At 46.0% G+C, this 22,136-nt stretch overlaps 2 protein-coding genes across 4 annotated transcripts in view; one reads left to right on the top strand and one right to left on the bottom strand.

Moving 5' to 3' along the window:
• The first annotated feature begins 1,091 nt into the window (after positions 1–1,091).
• Positions 1,092–10,673, top strand: MSH6 (mutS homolog 6). Of its 2 annotated transcripts, none has more exons than XM_072330793.1 (10): positions 1,092–1,377; positions 1,921–2,123; positions 3,366–3,538; positions 4,338–6,882; positions 7,133–7,398; positions 7,940–8,057; positions 9,059–9,148; positions 9,616–9,770; positions 9,961–10,160; positions 10,517–10,673. In XM_072330793.1, the coding sequence occupies exons 1-10, from the start codon at positions 1,181–1,183 to the stop codon at positions 10,596–10,598; spliced, it is 4,029 nt and encodes a 1,342-aa protein (XP_072186894.1). In that variant the 5' UTR covers positions 1,092–1,180; the 3' UTR covers positions 10,599–10,673. The 2 variants fall into 2 exon arrangements, with proteins under 2 accessions (XP_072186894.1, XP_072186895.1); XM_072330794.1 differs by having other exon boundaries at positions 4,341–6,882.
• Positions 10,648–22,136, bottom strand: part of FBXO11 (F-box protein 11) — a 62,052-nt gene continuing 50,563 nt past the window's right edge. For both annotated transcript variants that reach the window (XM_072330796.1, XM_072330795.1), the window contains exons 10-23: positions 21,605–21,711; positions 21,382–21,519; positions 17,278–17,495; positions 16,934–17,019; positions 16,758–16,852; positions 15,882–16,004; positions 15,699–15,784; positions 15,286–15,362; positions 15,025–15,168; positions 13,807–13,917; positions 13,016–13,123; positions 12,638–12,746; positions 12,167–12,265; positions 10,648–12,092 (exon numbers count right to left, since the gene is read on the bottom strand). In XM_072330796.1, coding sequence (XP_072186897.1) covers positions 11,963–12,092; positions 12,167–12,265; positions 12,638–12,746; positions 13,016–13,123; positions 13,807–13,917; positions 15,025–15,168; positions 15,286–15,362; positions 15,699–15,784; positions 15,882–16,004; positions 16,758–16,852; positions 16,934–17,019; positions 17,278–17,495; positions 21,382–21,519; positions 21,605–21,711 — 1,631 coding nt within the window. In that variant the 3' untranslated portion in view covers positions 10,648–11,962. The remainder of the gene's footprint in view (positions 12,093–12,166; positions 12,266–12,637; positions 12,747–13,015; positions 13,124–13,806; positions 13,918–15,024; positions 15,169–15,285; positions 15,363–15,698; positions 15,785–15,881; positions 16,005–16,757; positions 16,853–16,933; positions 17,020–17,277; positions 17,496–21,381; positions 21,520–21,604; positions 21,712–22,136) is intronic.

Here is a 22,136-nt window from a genome sequence, read left to right on the forward strand (position 1 = left end):
CTGTGTCCAGTTCTGGGCTCCCCAGTACAAAAAAGACAGGGATCTCTTGGAAAGAGTCCAGCGGAGGGCCACAAAGATGGTGAAGGGCCTGGACCATCTCCCCTACGAGGAGAGACTTAGGGAACTGGGTCTGTTTAGCCTTGAGAAAAGAAGGCTGAGAGGGGACTTGATCCAGGTTTATAAATACCTGAGGTGTGGGAGCTATAGTGGCGAGGCTGGTCTCTTTTCAGTAGTGCGTGGGGACAGGACTAGGGGCAATGGGCTGAAACTCCAGCATAGGAAGTTCCGCACGAATGTGCGCAAGAACTTCTTTACAGTGAGGGTGACGGAGCACTGGAACAGGCTGCCCAGGGAGGTGGTGGAGTCTCCTTCTCTGGAGATATTCAAGACTCGCCTGGACGCCTACCTGTGCGACGTGGTGTAGGGAGCCTGCTTTGGCAGGGGGGTTGGACTCGATGATCTCTAGAGGTCCCTTCCAACCCCTATAATTCTGTGATTCTGTGATTCTGTGATTCTTATTTTGCTCTGTACTGTTACAAACCGAGCACACCGTTGTAAGGACATGCAGCGGACTGCATTTTAATGCATAACAATTTGCTTTTAAAGGCAGAAGAGCTCCTGTTACCTCAGCAGCCATTTCTTTGCTCCTAGCTGGAAACCCACCGGGAAGGGCTGGCAGCTGCGCAGGCTCCTTCTGCTCTGGGGGCATCTCCACGTCCTCCCCACTGCACTGCTGCTCTTCTCACAGCACAGCCTGGCAGAAAATGCCCCAAGGCAGGTGCTTCCCTTGCCCTGAGGGTATCTTTTTTTTTGGTAACGGCCTCAAATTGTGCCGGGGGAGGGTCAGGTTGGACAGTAGGAAAACTTTTTCCACACAGAGAGCTTGAAGCGTTGGCACGGAAGGCGATGGGGTTACTGTCCGTGGAAGCGTAGGTGCGGGGCACCGAAACGAGATTTAGCCACTAGCAACCGAATTCGAGAACGGCGGCCAGGCGAAGCACACGCCCGGAGCAGCGCAAGGCACCACCTGAGGGGGCGGAGCGCTGCCAAGATGGCGGCTCCCTCCTGACGCGGTTGGTGCGACGCGGTGGGCGGGACTCGCGGTGGGCGGGAGCGCCGTGCCGTCTTGGCGCGCTGTCTTGGCGCGCGCCGGTGGCGGGTCGCGTTTCCCGCCGCGGCCATGTCTCGTCAGAGCACCCTGCTCCGCTTCTTCCCCAAGGCCCAGCAGCCGCGGGCCGCCGCCACCCCTCCGCCCGCCGGCGGGGAGAGCCGCTGCCCCCCTTCCAAGGAGCAGAACGGCCTCGAGGCCGCCGTCAGGCCTGCGGAGCGTAGCAAGGAGAATGGCAAAGCGGATGGAGCGGCCGCCACGGGTCGCGGGTAAGCGATGCGGGCCGCGGGGTCTTGGGCCTGCCTCGGGTTGGAGGGCAGAGCGATCATCTGCGGCCTCTGGTGTGCTGGGCTTCAGGGGTCGGGGAGAGCGAGCCCAGGCCGCTCTGCGATGGGCGTTCTGCTGCGCGGGCTCCGGGGAGTCCTGATCGTTTCCTTAGTCCGCCCTGCCGTGCCCTCCCCTCCCCTCCTGGGGGAGGCGAGTGGCTGTGTAAATTGGCCGTCTCCAGTGCATAGCCCGGGATCTTTTAACTAGCGGCTGGTTATGCGCTCCTCCACCCTTAAGAAATATAGGAGACGTCGGGTGGATCGGGGAAGGAGTGCAAAGTAGCGTCCGGCGGAGTCTAGGGGAGCGAAACACACAAACAAGGCTGAGGGGGGTTGTGGGCGCCGTTAGAAAGATCTGAAGGGCTGAACTAGGTCACGCCTCCCAGCAGCTTTCCAGGCCCTTCCTCAGGCACGCTGCTTGCTGCTCTGCATGCCTTCCTCTGTGAGGAGAACGCTCGTTAACCCGTACGCCTCTTGTCTGTGCAGTGTCTCCGGGGTTTATTCTCCCGGGGACTTGGTCTGGGCCAAAATGGAAGGCTATCCCTGGTGGCCGTGCCTCATCTACAACCACCCCACGGAGGGAACCATCGTCAGAGGGAAAGGGAGCTCCACTCGCATCCACGTGCAGTTCTTTGATGTCAGTCCCACGAGGGGCTGGGTCAGCATCAAGTACCTGAGGCCATACAAAGGTAGGAGATGTCAGTAAATTGCTTGCTTTGAAACAGAGATGCCACTGCTTTTGGTTCAGAATCTAGGGTACGGTGTTCTCTATAGGAAATAGGCAGCAAAACCAAGACCAGTGTTGAGAGTGAAAGTATGTTTTGTACTTCCTAATGTTAGAGAAAGTAAGTTCTGGTGGGTTTTGGGGGGTGTTTGTGGCTATAAAACCCTGAGCTCTATTGTTTGTTGGGTTACAATGAAAGCTTGCTTATGTTATAAAGCTTTTCTTTTTATTTTCCACTTGTGTATAACGAAAATCAAAGGCAAATCCCTAAAATCCTGAAGAATGTTAGGACCGTCAGACCTTGTTTTTATGCAAGCATTTGAGAGCTGACATTTGCCCTGAGTAAGAAGATTAGGCACAGGAGCTCCATCTTAAGGGTATTGCACTTAAGCCAAAATTAGTTTTAAAATGGTGATGTTATTCCAGTGTTAGTACAGCCCAGTGTAGGTGAATGTGTCTGTGGTTCATATGCATCTTTCCTGAAGGCATTCTAAAAGAATCAGGTGTATTTTTAAAACCAGCTGTTTGTCATTATTAAATGCAAAGTATTTTTAGATTGCCTCGCTGCATTTGCAGAACTAAAATGAAGATCTAGTTTGTTGTTGATATGTTGTGTTTATGTGGTATAAGTAGCTCCTTGAAGCTTCATACTTGGGTACTGAGAGCCCATAAGTAAGCTACCTTTGGCCTACGGTTCACTTGGAGCTTAAGTTTGAGCTAATAGCAGCTTTCCAAGTGACTTGCAAGAACAAGTGTAAAGATGTGTTCAAGCAGAACCTGTTGCTTCATGCAGACAGCTAAAAGCAGAAAAAGGAATCATCCTTCCCCATCTGTGGCATACTCTTCTCTATCCCCAAACTGAGTATATGGTATGTTATGTATACACAATTCATTCATTCAGCATAGCATTAAGGTGAATCCAACTTCTCTGGGGATCCTTTCTAGAAACCAGTCTGTAGGCTGGTAGTCTTTGCTTTTTGTTTTCAGGTAGTTGCCTTCTACAAGAAAAGAGGAGCTACACTTCTATGGGGATGCGAGAGGAGGGAAAATACATATTCTTGGTATATAAAATGTACATACTATATGTAATAATATAATTAATAATCTAATTTTATTTAATTGCTTGAATACAGTTAAAAGTGAAAGATGAACGCTAACTGGCTAAATGCTGGACCAGCTCGGTTTCTGACAGATGGCTGTTTTGCAGGCTCATCAGACAGAGAGGTGCTGAAGGGAGGAATGTTTTACAGCACAAAGCCTGAAATTAAGAAAGCAATGGAGCTGGCAGATGATGCGATGAGTAAAGAGAAAACTAAGCGGCTTGAGCTGGCTGTGTGCAGCGAACCTTCAGACACTGAAGAGGCAGAGGAGGAAACAGAGGTAAAATATTTCTCATTTGTCTTTACATAAAAAACGATAACTTTTTGAGTGCCTGGTTTAAGACATTAAGTTGGGTTTTGGAGCCTGATCGTGTGGAGTTGCACCAAAATGCAAATTCTTATACTGTTAACACTAGTCTGTTGGCGTAACTAAAATGAGATCTTCTAATGTGCTGCGTTCATAGTGTATTTTAATTATACAATTTCAGTACAGCCACACACATTGGAGTAAACTTCTGTGGTATGAGGAAATTGCTGATGGGTAGTAGTGTTCCTTACCTCTTCTGTCAGTGGGACATGTCTACTCTTTTCTCCAGCATGACATTTTTCCAGCAACAGGTGACAGCATTAAGACACTACTTAGTACAGTCTTTCAATTGCTGCTTTCTTCTAGCACAGGCACTAGTATTGTTAAAGCTTTAGGCTGAAAAGACAAGAAATGGAGTTTCCTTTCTTTGTACTAAACATGCATGAACTGAACAGCATGGTTAGCTGACGGAGGTGTTTCTTCTTTGTGCTGCTTGTCGTGTACTGTACATCCTTTGTGTTTGAAGCTTCTGTTTTTAACATGGATCACTTATGCAGTAAGGAATACAGAGAGGAGCAATTATGCAACAGGCAGGTAGCAATTTATTTCCCAGTAAAGAATATTCTGTGAAGTTAAACTGCTGTGAGGCTGTGACTGTCCTGTCTTTTGCTTGAAGTATCGTAGCTACTGCATTTGTGTGCTTCTTCTTGAAGCTATGATATTTTATTTTGTTGGGCAGAACTTTTAATAGGTTAAATAATTTCTCTTTCAGCAGATGAGTGGAAGTGCATCAGGCGACAGTGATGACAGCAATAGCGAGGAGGATGTGAAGGGCAATAAGCGAGTACCAAACAGAGGAAGCGCCATAAAAGCCAAAAGAAGAAGAGTGCTGGATTCGGACAGTGATCATGATGGTTCTGATGTGGAGTTCAAGCCTGATGTGAAAGAAGCAGCAAGCAGCGAGGAAGCCAGTAGTGGAGTGGATGAAAATGAAGCTACTGATGCCGAGACAGATGCAGAGAGCATTGAAGAAAGTCCCGTAAAAGTCCCTTCTAAACGGAAGAGAGGAAATGTTAGCAAGCCTTCTAAAAGGAGTAGCTTAGAAAATGAACATTCTGAAGCGCCCAAAAGAGTAGCACCGGTTTCATTAGAAGCCAAGTCTAAGCTGACGTCATTTGCAGCCCCTGAAAATTTTGAGTCTCAGGCAAATGCTTGCAGTGGAGGCACAAGTGGCTTTGCAGCATGGGAGCATGAAAAGCTCGAGTGGCTGCAGGAAGGGAAAAAGAAAGATGCACACAGGAGGCGACAGAATGACCCTGATTATGACCCATGTACTTTGTATGTACCTGAGGACTACCTTAACAAATGTACGCCTGGAATGCGGAGGTGGTGGCAGCTGAAAAGTCAGAACTTCGATGCGGTGATTTGCTACAAAGTTGGAAAATTCTATGAGTTGTATCACATGGATGCAGTCATTGGTGTGAATGAGCTGGGCCTGATATTTATGAAGGGTTCGTGGGCTCATTCTGGCTTTCCAGAGACTGCATTTGGCAGATTCTCTGCTATTCTGGTTCAGAAGGGCTACAAGATAGCCCGTGTCGAGCAAACAGAAACTCCTGAAATGATGGAAGCACGCTGCAAGGCAACGGCCCACACAACCAAGTTTGACAGGGTCGTACGTCGGGAAATCTGCAGAATCCTTACCAAAGGGACTCAGACTTACAGCATTATAGACTGTGATCCATCGGAGAACCACAACAAGTATCTTCTGTGTGTTAAGGAAAAAGAAGACTCTTCTGGACAGCGTGTTTATGGGGTCTGTTTTGTTGACACATCAGTTGGGAAGTTTTATGTTGGCCAGTTCTCAGATGACCGGCACTGCTCGAGGTTTAGGACTTTAGTGGCACATTACACTCCCGTTCAGGTCCTGTTTGAGAAGGGGAACCTGACTGTGGACACTCAGAAGATACTAAAAGGCTCGCTCACTTCTTGCATTCAGGAGGGGCTGATCTCTGGCACCCAGTTCTGGAGTGCATCTAAAACACTAAAAGTTCTTCTCGAAGAAGAGTATTTCAAGGAGAACCAAAACCCTGAGAATGGGTGTGTTCTGCCCTCTGTGATCAAATCTCTGACTTCAGAGAGTGACTCGCTGGGGTTAACTCCTGGCGAAAACAGTGAACTGGCTTTGTCAGCTCTCGGGGGAATTGTCTTCTATCTCAAAAAGTGTCTGATTGACCAGGAGCTGCTGTCGCTGGCCAACTTTGAGAAGTATGTCCCCGTGGATGCTGATAGTGCAAAAATGGCGAGTTCCAGTAATTCCTTTGCCAGAACTGACCGGCGCATGGTGCTGGATGGAGTCACTCTGATGAACCTGGAAGTCCTGCAGAATGGAACCAATGGAAGCACGGAAGGCACTTTGTTGGAGAGGATCGATTCCTGCTGTACGCCCTTTGGGAAGCGGCTCCTGAAGCAGTGGCTTTGTGCTCCGCTTTGTAATCCCGCATCCATCAACGATCGTTTAGATGCTGTCGAGGACCTTCTGGCGGTGCCGGCTAAACTGACTGAAATTAGTGAGCATCTGAAGAAACTTCCTGACCTTGAAAGGCTGCTCAGCAAAATTCACAGCATTGGATCGCCGCTTAAAAGTCAGAACCATCCTGACAGCAGGGCCATCTTTTATGAAGAAATTAAATACAGCAAAAAAAAAATTGCCGACTTTTTGTCTGCGCTGGAGGGGTTTAAAGTAATCAATGAAATTGTCGATGCCATGGAAGAAGTCGCCAGTGACTTCAAATCTCGAGTCCTTAAGCAGTTAGTCACCCGCAAAGACAAACATCCAGATGGCCGCTTCCCAGACTTGAGCGCAGAGCTGAAAAGGTGGGACACGGCTTTTGATCATAACCAGGCTCGGAAGACAGGAGTGATCACTCCAAAGGCAGGTTTTGACTCCGATTACGATAAAGCACTACATGATATTAAAACCGCTGAGGAGGATTTCCATACGTACCTAGATAAGCAACGCAAACTGCTCGGGGTCAAATCCGTGCTGTACTGGGGGACAGGCAAAAATCGATACCAAATGGAAATACCAGAAACCGCCACGTTGCGTAAACTACCTGAAGAATATGAGTTGAAGTCCTCCAGGAAGGGATACAAACGTTACTGGACCAAGGAGATCGAGAAGATGCTGGCTGAGCTGATCAGTGCTGAGGAGCGAAGAGATGCGGCTCTGAAGGACTGCATGAGGCGTTTGTTTTACAACTTCGACAGGAACAGCCACGACTGGCAGACAGCCGTACAGTGCATGGCTGTGCTGGGTAAGGGCTTCCTTGCAATTTTGACCTCAAGTAAAATCACTCCTGTGTAGTAAAGGGTGAAATCTGGACACGTTAAGCCAAATTAGAGGGGGGGGGGAAAAAAAAAGGGCTGTAGCCGGCCCTTCATTTGTGGTTTAAAAACTCTGGTTGTGATGACAGCATTAATATGGCAGTACAGGCGGGGTGCTGGGTCTCGCTGTTCCTTACCTCTTTCATCATTCCTGTTGTGGAATTTCTTTTAACCTTGTAGATGTCCTGATGTCCTTTGCTAACTACAGTCAAGATGGCGATGGACCACTGTGCCGACCTGTCATTCTACTGCCTGTGGATAGTGCTCCTCCCTTCCTGGAACTGAAAAACGCGCGCCATCCTTGCATTACAAAAACTTTCTTTGGAGATGACTTTATTCCTAATGACATCGTGATAGGCAGTAAGGAGGAAGATGGTGGTGGTGAAGCTTCCTGTGTGCTAGTCACTGGCCCAAACATGGGTGGCAAATCGACACTCATGAGACAGGTGACTGCCGAGCTACAGTATCCCAGAGTGCCTGTGTTTTGGTGAAGGGATTTGTGACACAGCTGTTCATCCTCAGATCCTTGTGGTGATCTGAGTGGTGTGCTGCAATAACACTGCAGCCCAATTAGAATTCTGGTTGCAAATGCTCACATTTAGGTAGTAGATTGGCTATTTCTTTACTTTATTGGGGAAAAAGGTTTATTCCTCTTGTGAGAGAGGGTTGGAAAATGCAATAGAGCATCTTTGTCTTTTTCAAGTGATCTTACCCAGGACTTGGTGTCATCTGACAAAAGATGCTTTGGGTTGAACAAGAGGCAACTGGGGAAGCAACATGGGGTTTGCCTTCTAAGCACTGCTTGCTGTGTTTTCAAGGCTGTCAGAGTAGTTTAGTCAGGGATTAACGATGCCACAACCTGGAGCTGTTAAAACAGAGGGGAAGTTTTATGTACTTGAGTCTTAGCTTTGTTCCCTTGTTCTCTGTGTGGAACCAGAACCCCAAGCACACAGTGCAAGTTCACATGTGGCAATGTTTGTTCTGCAGGCTGGTCTCCTGGTTATAATGGCTCAGCTGGGATGCTACGTGCCTGCTGAGGTCTGCAGGCTCACACCCATCGACAGAGTATTTACACGGCTCGGTGCCTCCGACAGAATCATGGCAGGTGAGTTTCTGAGCTCCAGTGTTCTGCCATGGAGTTGGATTCTTGGCACATCCGTACACAGGTGGGAGAGGGATGCTGTGTGCTTTGTCTGCCATTGTTGAGAGCCTGTTGGTTTTGCCACTCGGGTTCACTTGTCAGTGGCCATTTCCTTGCTGAAGTGTAGGCCGCAACAGCTACACTGGGGATGTGAGCCTTGGGCTGGTGTGCCAGGAGTCACAGGGCTGGAGAAATAACCATTCTTTGTGCTCCTAAGTGTGGGATCACGATTCAGCTAAAGGAGGTGCGGATTTTTTGCAATCTTTGTTCTGAAAGATGTGGGTCAGCTCAGTGGATGTGAGAGCCAGAGCCTGCTGAATGTGTTGCACGTGAGGAATCTGGAAATGAATCCTTCAATCTGAGCACCGAATTAAAGAGAAAACCAAGTAGAGCAGGATTTCAGGTCGTGGGCTGTGACCCGCTGTGCTGGCACTCCTGGCAGACACTTGGTTTTCAGCAGTGAGGCTTTTACTAGGAAGGGTTGGTTTGGATGACTGCAGCTTTAATTGTTTGAATAATCCATTACGTGGTCATCATCCACCAAAACAATAAGGCTGTTTCTTAAATCTTTTTAAGGTTTCCTGTTGTTTTTATATGTTTTTTTTTCCACACTGAGAAGTCACATGTATATTCTGGGGCTGCCTCTTGTGCGTTTAAGTGAGAAGGGGCAAAAGATCTTTGTCTTGTTTCCTTTGTGCCTCTCTTTTCATCACGCCAATGATCTGACCAGTGCTCTGAGTGGTGAGTTGAGCAGGGTTTGGTTCCTAACCAGTACACATCCTGTCAGCCAAATGAAGCCCCCACCCTTCTCATGCCAGGAAAAACAACCAACCAACCTTATGTTTATGATGAGTTTGCTTCAAGTTTCATTTTGGCTCGACTAAGGCCTAGTGCAGCTCAAACAAGCTTTCAGCTGTTCTTCAGCTCTTCAATGCCTTCACAGCTATTTTTTCTCTTCCTTCAAGGTGAAAGTACCTTCTTCGTTGAATTAAGTGAGACTTCCAGCATCCTGCAGCATGCAACAGAGCATTCCCTCGTTCTCGTGGACGAACTTGGTAATCGGTCTGCTTTGTAACAGATGGGAACTGCCTGAGATGGGCAGTAGGGCTGTGCAGATGAGGGCAGGATACATAGAGGGAGTTGTAGCGCAGTGCCCCTGATTTGTAACTGGATGCTACCCACGTCACCCCCTCTAAAACATGGATCCCTTGGGTGCACTGGGGACCAGCACGCCACCTCCCATCCTCCAATCCCTATTAGCCTATTTATTTCCAGCTGAGTTTTCCTGCCGGCCATTGCTAGATTACCTGCAGCAAACCTTTAGCATGCCAGCAGCAAGTCTCAGAGCAGGAATGTCTTTTTTGCAGTACAGAAGAGATAGTGGCTGTTTGTTATGGAGCAGATGCTGCAGTCGCTTGGCCCTGCTGGTAGCTCTCACTGCTGCTGCTTGCTTTCCTCCCTGCCCTTGCAGGAGGAGCCTTTTTGGTTCTTGGGGCTGACAGGTTTTCCATTCCTCCACCAGGCCGAGGCACGGCTACGTTCGATGGAACAGCGATAGCGAGCGCAGTTGTCAGAGAGCTGGCTGAGAACATCAAGTGCCGCACGCTGTTCTCCACCCATTACCACTCCTTGGTGGAGGAGTGCTCGGGCAGCGCGGCCGTGCGGCTGGGACACATGGTGCGTATCAGCTGTGAGGGCACATCCTGAGCACCCGCGGATGGGGTGGGATTCTTTGTGGCGGGCTGGCAGAGCTCGTGCTGTGAGTGCAGCCTTCTGCTCAGTGCCAGAGCTCTGCTGGGAGCAGGTCGTTCTGTGCATGTTTGTCCTGTGTGACATAAACTAACTGGTGGTCATTTCACCTTTCTAGGCTTGTATGGTGGAAAATGAGAGTGAAGATCCAAGCCAGGAAACAATTACATTTCTGTATAAATTCATTGAAGGAGCGTGTCCAAAGAGCTATGGCTTCAATGCAGCAAGGCTTGCTGACATCCCAGAGGAAGTTATTCAGAAAGGGCACAGAAAGGCAAAAGAGTTTGAGAAAAAGACCATGTCACTGAGAACATTCAGGTGAGGCCTCTGTTCTCTATTCTCAAGTCGGATGTCGCTTACTTGGCAGCCATTTCACAATTTGGTGGCTGCTTTTCTTTACAAGAGCGAAGCGTGGAAGTAAAACCCATTTTTGTGACGACCAAAAGTGCCATACGCCCTCTGGGGGAGGCACATTCAGCCTGGCTGCAAGGTAGCAGATTGGATGCCATAGTTTGAGCCTGGGTTGCTGTGCCCAGGGCAAGGAGCGTGGCTGCTGGGGGACAGCGCTGGGCTGCCCTTGCACGTAGGCTGACAGCAGCTGTGACACCACTGCACGTGCGTCGGGTGCTCTTGCCCCTCCATCCAATGACAGCGGTGTGTTTTGCCTCCCTCAGGTTTCTGTGCCGGATGCTGGACGGCGCCACTCGCGATGCGAATGCGGTCGGGAAGCTGAGCACGATGCTCAGTCACCTCTAAGCTGGAGTTTTTGTTCAGGTTTGTCAGAAAGGTGGGAGCAGACAACGTTATGATCTAATAAACTTTATTTTTTAAAAATGACCATTTTTCCATTGTCTTTCCTAGGAAATTAAACCCTTTAATTCTTACCTACCCTCTACATAATGGTTATTGAGTACTCCACAATATATTAAGTCTAGATGTTATGGTACATGCATACACTTTCAGGCTGTTGATTACCCACTGTCACCAATACACATAAATGGAAAAAAGCTATGAAACTGTATAGGGCTGTATATATACTTGTCTCAGCTTCATTAGAGCAGGAAATTGCTGCGATTTCCAGCAGGTTATGTAAAGTAATGTCCAGACTGTTCAAAAAAAACTATGAACAGAGTAAAATACAAGACTGTTTTGAGGAGACTTTCTACCGTGTACTTTAAAACATAGTAAAATTTCACTCACAAAACTCAGTTACATGGGTACTCTGTTTTATAGTGCATTAGAGTCTAGGAAGTCTCATTAAAACACTCGCTCTTTCTCTCGTTAGGGTGGTTCGAGTACAGGCTATTGCTGGGGCGGGGGAGGAGATTCTGCTAACTTCAGAGGACACCAGAAAAATTGCTGGATATAATTTAAGATTAGTGTTTTCTCTTTCATAGAAAGAACGTACATACTGGGACATGAGTACAGTTACAGCAAGTCTAGGTGTGCTAACAAAACAGGACACATTCAAGTACAATAAGATTTTTTTTTTCCTTTTTTTTTTGTTTTTTTTTTTTTTCTTTTTTTTCTTTTTTTTTGCTGGAAATTAGAAACAAACTACATGAGATTAAAGCATTAAAATCATATTTCTCAATCTGAATAAATGTTAAAAAAAAAAAACAAAAACAAAAACCGAAAAACAAACAAATCAAAAGAAATGCAGAAGTGCTAGCTCACATTTTGTTCTTCTTACCATGTTACAAAAGCAAATTGGTACCCATGTCCATAAAGGCAGCAACAAAGAATGCTGCTTGTCTACAGAATATACTACTGCAAACCGGACTGCGCTTCAATGCTACTTGTAAAAACACCAGCTTTCGCAAGTTGGTATCTGTACAAAATTGCAGCTTATGGTTGGTTGGTTGGTTGGTTTTTTTCTTCACTTCTGTCCCTTCCAAGTCTTTGTTTACACAGTAATGCTAAAACGCCCAGTTCTGGTATCCTGAGTCAACATATTGCCACTTGCTTTTTTGGTAGGTTGAGCTCCATAGTGTCAACACCTCACACGGCCGCTTGAACACAGTCTCTTTCTGCAGAAATGGGCAGGTAGAACTTCCTCCAAAGAAAAGGGTTCAACAGTTACGAGATTAGAATGGCAGGACTTTCGTTCTGAAAGGAATTCAGTTGTGCTGCAATGTATTGGATTCTATAGGTGGAGCAGAGTCATATAGTGTATCTGTATCATGTGTCGGCTCTCCGGCAAGCGTACAGGGGTTAGACAGTGTTCCAGCACCACAGTCACAGAAAAACCTACAAAGAAACAGAGCTCTTTAGTCCTCTTGTTTCATCATGAAAAGAGCTTGCCGCGCTGGTAGGAAACATACCTATCGTGTCTGATGAATTCTACGTCGTGTCCTTGATGGCACTTCTTAATGCAGTTCACACAAATGGCGTTGCGGTCCGTGGTGTTGCAGGTGTGACACCTGCAGAACAACACATGGGGCATGAACCAAAGCCCAGGGGGATGGGATGGGATGGGGAGGGCGTGGGGGCAGAGCAGCACTTTGGGACACACACAAGAGCTCAACACTGGAGATCTTCGCTCCAGCTGGCATCTCCTGTTTGCTCTGGGCTGCGTGTTTTGGACAAGGAGCACTGCCGTGTGCTGCCACGGGGCTCAGGGTGCTGGCAGCCATATGTTCTCAGCACAACAGAACCTGACCCAATCTCTTCTCTCACAACTGAGAGGACACGTCTGCGTGCTACTGACAGCACAGCCCCTATGGGCCTTGCTAAAGGAGGGAGGGGGTTTGCCTGAGGAACCCTGCTGGGGGTGGCCAGAAAGAAACTGTTACCTGTAGAAGTCATGCATGGGATAGCTGGTGTAACTCGATATCTTATATAAACACTGGCCTCTACTGACAGCTTTTTCTATGGCATCTTGATTGTTCATTATCTTGTTATCTGTTGGGGGGAAAGAGAAAACAAACACACACAGTCAGTGACTTCTCAAAGACATCCCAGTCATTTTTTTCCCCCCCAGCCTTTTAAGGCCTAGAAGCATTCGGAGCACTTAGTTCTACGTCTGTGTTTGAGTTCTGGCACTTCTGCATTGAACGACTCAACACAAGGCAGCTGCTCAAAGCTGACAAGAAGCGATCCAATACAAAGACAAACCAGCACCAAATTAAAGCACAAAGTGACCAAACGCAACCAACAAAGGCTCAGCTCACCTTTCATCGTGACGTTGACACCAGATGCGAGAAATAAACCCCCGAAGCGGTTGTTGAAAATCTGATTGCCTTCTAATGTTGCAGTTGCGTGATTTGTTATTTCAATTCCTGCCGTGGGTTGGGAACAGAGGAGAGAAAAGAGAAGTGGGAGAAGTCAGTCCTTGGCCACTGTGCGGCTGCACCTCCCCGCGGAGCTGTGAGGGTTTCGGTGTGTTCTTGTGTTTGAGTTTTTAACCATAAGCTCAAGGAGAAAACGTACATTGACGTGCTCAGAAAGGGGCTCTGCAGCACTATAAACTGAGGTTCAAAGCCTCACTGAATCCTACAGTTGGCACGCATGGTTTCTAGTGGTAACATTATCAGTGCATCTGATAATAACACAGTACCATTACCAGGTATTCTCCAGGAGGGCAGGGCTTTTGGGCACTCAACCTGCATCTTCACGTACACGTGTAAGTTCTGGTACGCACACCTTGCCTTTCCTCAAACACCTTTTTAAAACACATTGTCGAGAAGAGGACCTAAAAATCATCCCCATCCTCACCTTCACCATTAACCCACATCTCCCATGCCATTTCTCCTGCGCTGCTATTGGCAGCAACCTACCCCTTAACGCGTGAGCAATAAAAGGTATTTTAGCTACAAGTCCGAAATCATTAAGAACAGACTGAAGGCCATCCCACTCGCTTGTTAAAAACCCTCAGTAACGTGGGGTAAAGAGACAGATTTAGCTCGGTGAACAGCTCACTCTAAGCTCTAACCCTTCAAAATCTGATCTGAACAACACAAACCTGCAGCAAAGCCATCAAATATTCGATTTTTCCTTAGCACGGGGTGGCTGTTGGTGCTGATAAGAACACCAGCTTGGGCATTCCTGAAGATATCGTTCTCCTCCAGAAGACCTATTACAGAAGCAGCAAACGGGAGATTTCAGATTGTAAACATTTCCTCACCTGTAACCATTCTGCGCAATGTTCATTCCTTCCATTTGAGGAATACCCACCAGTAGCACTCAAGTTAGTGAGTGAAGTTTAAGGTCACTGCAGAACCACAGGATGGGTTGGGTTGGAAGGGACCCTAAAGCCCACCCAGCCCCAACCCCTGCTGTAGGCAGGGCTGCCCCCAGCAGCTCAGGCTGCCCAGGGCCCACCCAGCCCGGCCTTGGGCACCTCCAGGGATGGGGCACCCGCAGCTCTGGGCAGCAGTGCCAGGGCCTCACCAGCCTCTGAGTGAAGAATTTCTTCATAACACTTAACCTAAACCTCCTGTTTTAGTTTAAAGCCATTCCTCCTTTGTCCCATCACTATCAGACTGTGTAAAAAGCGACACTCTGACTCCTGTCAGCTGCCTTTAAGTACTGGAAGGAACATACCAGGATACTTCGTTCAGTACATACTGTACATAACGTTCTGTACATAATGGAATTTGGGAAAGTGGGAATGCATGCGCAATTACACAAAATCCCTCTAAAGGCCATATTAATTGTATGGAAGAAAGATCTTTGGACTTTCAGATCTTCTAGCATCATTCTGCACGTCTTCTAAAGCTAGCAGCAGCAGCCTGCCAATACAAAGCTTAACTTGCATTTCTGTTACCATAGGACAGCAATACCTTAAAATGATTCCTTTGAAAACGCCTCTTGTTTTTCCCCTTCCTCTTTCAGACTGGCAAAACCCAAGAAGTTCATATGCAAGATGTTGGCTGGGAAACTTGAATTAAGTGCTGCCTTTCATTGAAATGGCAAAGCTCACAGATGAGATAGGAGCACTGACGTAAGCAGTAATCAACACAGTCGTCTCAGATGAGATTAATTACCCCTCTGCCTCCCACAGTTGAGTATTAGTGATGTAATTAAGGCTAAAAAGCACCACGTATGTTTGTTACAGCTATTTTAATACTTCAGAAAACAAGAGCTGGATTTCTAAAGAGTCCTTTAAAATGGACGCTGCTTAAACTGAATTAAACTCTTATCCAGAACACTTGGTATATGGCAGAAAGGGAAAAATTACCTCTCCCTCCATTAAATATACAGATGCCTCCATCTCTTCCATCGTGGATTTTGTTTCTTCTTAGTGTAGGATTGCTGTCTGTTTTAATCCACACACCAGCCATCGCGTTATCAAAGATTTCATTGTCTTCTATAAATCCAAGCCCTAGGGAGTAGGAAAGATAGTTAAAAATGAATAAATAAATAAATATGTATATAAAATGGGAAAAGATGATATGACAGAAGTGAAACAATTGGGGATAAATGACAGAAACAGACCTACCAGAGTTATAAACAAGGATACCACCATTCTGACCTCCCCAGATCTTGTTGCGTCTGATTTTGGGGTTGCTTCCAGTTCTAGAGAAATACAAAGAAATCATTTATTACAGTTTCCGTTCCTCAAGGCCAAACTATGGCAGCGCCTCTACAGAAACATCTGACAAATGTGACTGGTTGAAACCTTAATAAGATATTCTGTTTTCAAGTCAGCAAACAGCTTTCAGTTTCTACACGCCTCAGAGGTCAATAGCAGCCTACATTAGAGACCATTCCTTCTGCTGAGCCGCAGTGCGAGAATTCTCCACCACTCTCAATTCCACACAAGTTCTTTTTAGAAGCAAGGTGACAAAAGCAGTTAAAAAGGAGGAAATAACACAACGCCTGTTTAGTCAGAAGAATGAGAACGCACGTTACCTTATCTGAACCCCTGAGTACATGTGATTGTAGATGTCATTGTCTTCTAACACGCCGTGTCCATTGTCATAGAAATAAACTCCAACCTGGCACGTGAGAAACGTTGTTATTAGTTTGGTGGTAATGAAACACAAACTGTTCCTCTTTCTCCGTCCCCCCCCCAGCACGCTGGGTAAAACTCACCTGTTTCCCACTATGTATTCTGTTTCTCCTCAAGACCGGAGTGCTCCCCGTTGTCACCCAGACCCCAGCCAAAGTATTGCTGTAAACTTCGTTCTCCTCAATCACACCTTGTCCTTTTTCATGCTGAATACAAGAAGTATAAGAGTCGAGAACACCTTCTAAGTGCTAACGCCCTTTTGCTGCTTGTACCCACCACCCCCACATGGCTCCTTTCCTGTGGGAAGTCCTTCTCTCCAGGTATATTCCTGCACTGTTTTTAAATAACATTACGTCACCACTTTAATTCTGTTGTAAAACTAAGAACCCTCTGTGTGTAAACCACTGCGCTTCAAGGCTCTGCAGCAGGACTTGCAAATCCTTGCTGCCTTCTGCTAGAAGAGGCAGCTTCCCAGCACCAAGCCAGGACCAGCAGCTGCTGCCGCTAAGACCAACACCCAGCCCCAGCCACCCATATGGCACACACCACTTAAGGTAACTCTTTACCCCATGCTCGTGCTTAAATGGAAGGCAGTACTTTCAGTGTGAACCATCCTGGTTAGATCAGTAGAACAAGCAGATGAAGCTCTCCACTTGCAGCATTAGCTGAACATCTGCTAAGTTTTGGTAGGAAGAGATGAAAACGTTTTTCTTCACCAAAATGCAAAATGGTTGATGTAACTTGACAGCTGCGTCAGTTTAACCAAGAGGAGACCTTGCACTACACTTTATTCCTCGCTTTATAATGCAAGCTTCACCCTGACACAACGAACCTATTTTACAACCAAAGCAATGCAGTTGGTGTAAGCACAAGCACGCACTTTACACACAGTACCGTCCTTCCGTAAGCTTCTAGGGACTGAAAGCAAGTTTTCCTGCCTGCCTGCAGGTAATGCTTACCACATAAATGCCACCATGCTGACCATCATGAATCTTGTTGTGTCGAACGATGGGACAGCTGTTTGTTCTGATCTGTATTCCTGCTAATGCGTTACCTGTGAACAGAAACGGTATTCAATGCAACTTCCGTGCTCACTGTTCTCTGAATCCGAGATGCGGTAAGAAAAGCAGCTTACCATAAATGTCATTTCCTTCAATAAGGCCTCTTCCATCACCGAAGATATAAACACCACCTTGATTCCCATTAAAAATTGCATTGCCCCTAAGAAGCAAAATAATTGTTATGGGCTCGTACAGCACTATACAGTAATACACAGTGTCGAGGAGTGCACAGAACTCAGAACTGAAACAGAACAGAAACAGAACCTTTGTTTTGTGGCTTTTGGCACAGCCAAACGCAGGCAGCCATTGCATTATTAAACATACAGGAATGTTTATAGTTCAGCAACCATAAACGAATGAAGCTGCCCATTTCCCATTCCCACCAAAGCTCCACTGCTAGGCAGAAAATGATCAATACCTTATTGTTGGGTCGCTGTTTGAGGTAATCCAAACACCTGCAAAGTTGTTTGCATAGATTTTGTTCTCTATGAATTGTCCTCTTCCTTTTTCATGGACGTAGATGCCTCCAGTCTGGCCATGATGGATTTCACACCGAACCACTGTCGGGTTGGCGTATGCTTTCACTTCAAAACCTGCTATCCTGTTCCTGTGGATGTTGCAGCTTTCAAAGTAACCCTTAAGACACAGAGCAGACAAGGTTTCCTGTCAATACCCTTTGTAAAGTGAAGGCTGAATGTTCTGATATTCCTTCTCTTCCCAACATTGCTGTTATTTTAAGAGGGAACAGCACCTGAGCTGACAAAGTATCGGTACTTATTTGGCTAATTAGAACAGCTTGTGTCACTTGTTTTCTACGTTCCACCTACTCCAACAGACACCGCTTTGAAATTAGGGTCACGTGTTTTAACCGATGCAATTTTCTTCGCTGCTTTTCTACCCCAAAGTGTTTTTCTTCTGCACTTTCAGGAGGGCTTTCTGCCTTCTCTCTTGCAAAGATCACGCCATTACAGAGATGCAGGTATTTCACAGCAACTGTTTAAAAAATAAAAGTCTTTAAAGAAAATCAGGGCTGTTTTAAGATTTCTTAAGTGTTCCCTGATGCTCGTACTCTTCAATAAAAAAAATAAATCACAAAAAATTTGCCTACCAAAGTCTGGAACGGCCTCTATCTGAGAGTAGGTGGCAGCATAAAGAACCTGCATTCATGATGCCAAACAAACCCTTTCTTTTGAGGGCAGAGGAGAAATCTGCTATATGCTACCGAAGGCCAACTGGATTTGTTACGCATTCTACAGACAGACTGGCATAAGCTTTGCTTATACTCTGTACTGTATAAACACTCCTTTAAAATTACCAGATCTGTAATATTTAAAAGAATGACTTCTCATTTGGGAATGAGGAAAATGAAGCCTTATGCTTAGGTCTCCATTTCAACATCGTAACACTACTTCAGCTCATTCTTTCAGCCATCTGAAGGTTCTCCGTTGTTTGCACGCAGTGACCCAACATCATTCCATCTGGTATCTTGTCTCTGGCACCTGGCAAGAGACATCTGTGTGTGGCAGGAAGGGCTGCCACTGGGCTCCTGCCTGCAGGCTCTGTGCTCTGCATACGGCAGAACGTTGCTGGTTTAGGAAGAAGAGGTTAAGTTTCATAGGAATCAGAAGACAAAGAACAGGCTGAAAACTTGGATGTGAAAAACAAAGCACTCTTTAGCCTCTCAAGAGTCGGCACTGTGGTACAGAAACCCACGGGGAAAACAGCGTGTAGGGTAGGAATCTGGCACTGGAATGTACTTGTCCCATTTCACAGCTGCAAGCAGTGACCAGTGCTCACCAGCACACAGGAGCTCAGGGGCTGCAGTGATTGTGCCCTGGTAGAGTTGGTGATGTAGAAGAGAACGGGTCTAGCGAAAAACAAAAGTCAGAGTCCCAAACTTCACGAGAGCAAACTTTAAGCTACTTAAGGAATCCCCTGGAAGGGGCGAGAAGAGGCCACCAAGATGCTCAGAGCACTGGAACACCCCTCCTATGGAGACAGGCTGAGGGAGCTCAGACATCCACAAAGCAGAGGAATACCTCCTGGTGGTCAGAGGAGCCTCCCATGTTCCAGTTTCTGCTCAGTGCCTCTTGTCTGTCACTGGGCAACACGGGAAAGAGCCCAGCTCTGGCTTCTTTGCACCTTCCATTCAGGGATTTACATACACTGAGGAGATCCCTGAGCCTCCTCTTCTCCAGGCTGAAGACTTGTGTCAGCAGCAAACAGGAACTGCAGCAGATGTCCTGACCAGCTAAAGCTGAGACCAGGAAACTGCGAACCAAATGCTACAACTAGTACTGTGCTGTTCCTCTATCCCTACTTCCCCAGCAACCTGGGTAGAAAGAAGAAAGGCCTCATTAGTTTCTTCAATACACAGTGCGTCTTCTGTTAATACTATTTCCAGATCACCAGTACTAAAAAACCCAATCACACCTGGGCTACAATCAGCAAACAGAACAAGCACCTACAAGGGCAGGAAGACATGCTAACAAAAGGAAGAAAGACCCATAATTAAGTGAGCCTAAAAATATTCAGGCATCAAAATTTGCATCTTCTAGAACTATGCTCTTCTTTTCTTTTTTCCATTGTAAAATACAGTGAAGCTTGCCTATGTTATTTTCTTGCCATAGTTCCATTTGCTATTTATTGAAATTACAGAAATTCATTTCCCAAAGTAAACGCCTTCTTTTATTCAACAGGCACCCAACAGCTGGCCAACACTCCTCCAACACAGAAAAACCTCACGTTCAAGAGGAAGGTTAAAGCAACGCAGTGGCTGAATTGATGCATGTAGTATCTTTAAAATGTTGGACTACTGTTTATTTGCAGCAAGCACTGAATGAGTACAACTTAAAATGGTTCTTTTAGTCAGACAACTGAACCTACTAAATCTGGGTGGAGTGCGTGACAGTGAGATGAAATACATGGGGGATACGGAAGGAACAGTGGATCCAAAGGTCAGAAGATAAAGTGAGACAATGAAATGAGAAAAGAGGCACAGTTTACACCCAAGCTGTGCCTGTAATAGTGACCTGGGACCGCCTTTCTCAGCTAGTCAGAGCCACTGATGTTCAGCTGGTGCTTGCGCTTTTACAAACATTATTTTTCCTTTCTTGAAAACTGAGTAACATCTACCAACAAAACAACAATGCGGATGACAAGAGATATTTACTTACAAAGAGTGAGTATCTCTATAGAACACAAGTCCAATCACAGCCTTCCTGACAAAGAAGAGGCCTAACATATTCAGCCACAGCTGGTCAAGCACCGTGTCAGGTACTAAGGCTGGGAACAAAAGGTATGGAAAGGAATAGGCAGCAGTATCCCGCAGCACGTGGCACATGCACTGGGTTTGGCTGACCTCATTCTCCAGCAGCATTCTGAAACCAAGCCTGTTACAGGAAGGTTTCCATTACAGCAGCACCTATTTATCTATCTACAGCACCACCAAAGCAAGTGGCTAGACAGTTTATTGTTTTCTATAACAAGAGGTACATACAATCTCTGTTGAGCCGTATCCAACTCCTGCAGCAAGATAATCAAATTCTGTGCTAGAGGAAATCTGAAATCACGTTGATTTTGTTACTACACTTGATCTGAAAGCGAGCAGCATTAACCTCAGTAGCCCTCATTTGGTCTGACATTTTGTTCACTGTACTTTAATCACATCCTGCACTCCCAATGTGCAGTTCACATTTGCATTCCTAACTAAAGAAAAAAGTGACCAGAAAAAAACCTGTTGTTTTTGTCAGCTGGATGCGGGGAATTACAAGTTTGGCATTGAAGCAGGAAAAAGAATGATCTGGCACTGCATGGAACACGGGGAATATTTTGCCAAAAACAAATAAGCAAATAATTTTTTGTTATTCCAATGGCAAAAATCCATTCTGTTCTCTATTTCCAGGGCTATGCACTCATTACTCTCTAGTTTTCATGTACATGGAAGGTATCACCTTCATTCCACACAAACATTTTCATTAAAGAACATCTCAGTGCTAAAGCAAGTTTGTGTTAAAATTCCACGACCAACTGCACACTAAGAAGAGCTTTCTTCCCAAGAAGCTGGGCATGCTCCGCTTCAGAGCTGTAATGCAAGGACTGGTTTAAGTGTCCACATTGCTTTATATTATTGTTTTGTAGCTTCTGGCACCTTAATAAAGGTAGAGAACCCCACAAAATGTTTTTGTCTGTTTCAAAAGAAAACGTATGCGATAGTGTAAATCTAAGCCTACCGTGTACATCCTATTTCAAGAGGCATTTTATCACGTCAACATAATTCAATCTAAGAGGCTGTCAATCATCTGCAAAAAGTCTGCCTAAATCCCTTCCAGCTCAAACTGTCTTCAAAGTGAAGTTGCCCACACAAGGACAAAAGCAGCAGCCACAGGCAGATTTTAAAACATCTGCTGACATGTGAAAGCAGGTTTCTTTTAAACATCTACTTGATAATGGGCAAAACCTGAAGACTTCAGCTACTCAGTGTCTACATGTCTTTGTTCAAGATAAGAAAATGAAGAGTTACCATGCCATGGTCAAAAGTGAAAACACCAACATCACGTCCATGGTGAATGTGGTTCCGTCTGATAATGGGATTTCCGTGGTTTTTAACCCAAATCCCTGCTAATGCATTGTTGGAGATCTCATTGTCCTCATATATTCCCTAGGAGATAGAAAAGGTAAATTAAGATGGGAATCGGGAACAGTAAACAAGTGTATCGAAGTAAGGACATTTTTACAGAAAATACCTGCGCATGGTCTGTAATATAAAGTCCAACGTTTTCACAGTCGCTGATGTTACAGTGTTTAATAGTAGGACAAGCTCCTTGGCCACTAACGCATACTGCAGAGCCAACTGGAAGAAAACAGTACAGTTACCATAGCGTCAAAGCACAGCATATTTATAAATAGTCTGGCAGTGCTGCTGCAAGAAAAGTTAAGAGTGAAGTGATATTTTTAAAGGCCGAGGCATGCGCAGTGCCAAACCCTGGAAGCCACTGGCAGAAAAACACCCCTGTCATCATTCTGCAGATGCAAAAAACTGAAGTAAGAGCTGCTTTTAAAAATCCCTTCTCCGAGCTGTATGGCTGCATACGGCTGCCAGAACCAAAACCAGCTGAAATAATAACTCATGTTCACGAAAGCTCTTGCTCAGTAATTTCCCCACATTAGGCCCACTGTATGCCGATGGCTTACGACAGACAAAGGACCACAGGAATACAATAAAATTCTAATTCATTCTATACTCATTTCATTTTGACTTTCGTAATGCACCACATC

This window comes from Excalfactoria chinensis, chromosome 3 (genome assembly GCF_039878825.1).
Source record: "Excalfactoria chinensis isolate bCotChi1 chromosome 3, bCotChi1.hap2, whole genome shotgun sequence".
NCBI classification, from domain to species: Eukaryota; Metazoa; Chordata; class Aves; order Galliformes; family Phasianidae; genus Excalfactoria; species Excalfactoria chinensis.

What these genes read in the sequence shown, in the direction of transcription:
- MSH6 (XM_072330793.1), top strand. Translation starts at nt 1,181, where the DNA reads ATGTCTCGTCAGAGCACCCTGCTCCGCTTCTTCCCCAAGGCCCAGCAG. An exon ending in CCGTGCGGCTGGGACACATG is followed by an intron (nt 9,771 to 9,960) that starts GTGCGTATCAGC and finishes TCACCTTTCTAG; the next exon opens with GCTTGTATGGTGGAAAATGA. An exon ending in ATGTCACTGAGAACATTCAG is followed by an intron (nt 10,161 to 10,516) that starts GTGAGGCCTCTG and finishes TGCCTCCCTCAG; the next exon opens with GTTTCTGTGCCGGATGCTGG.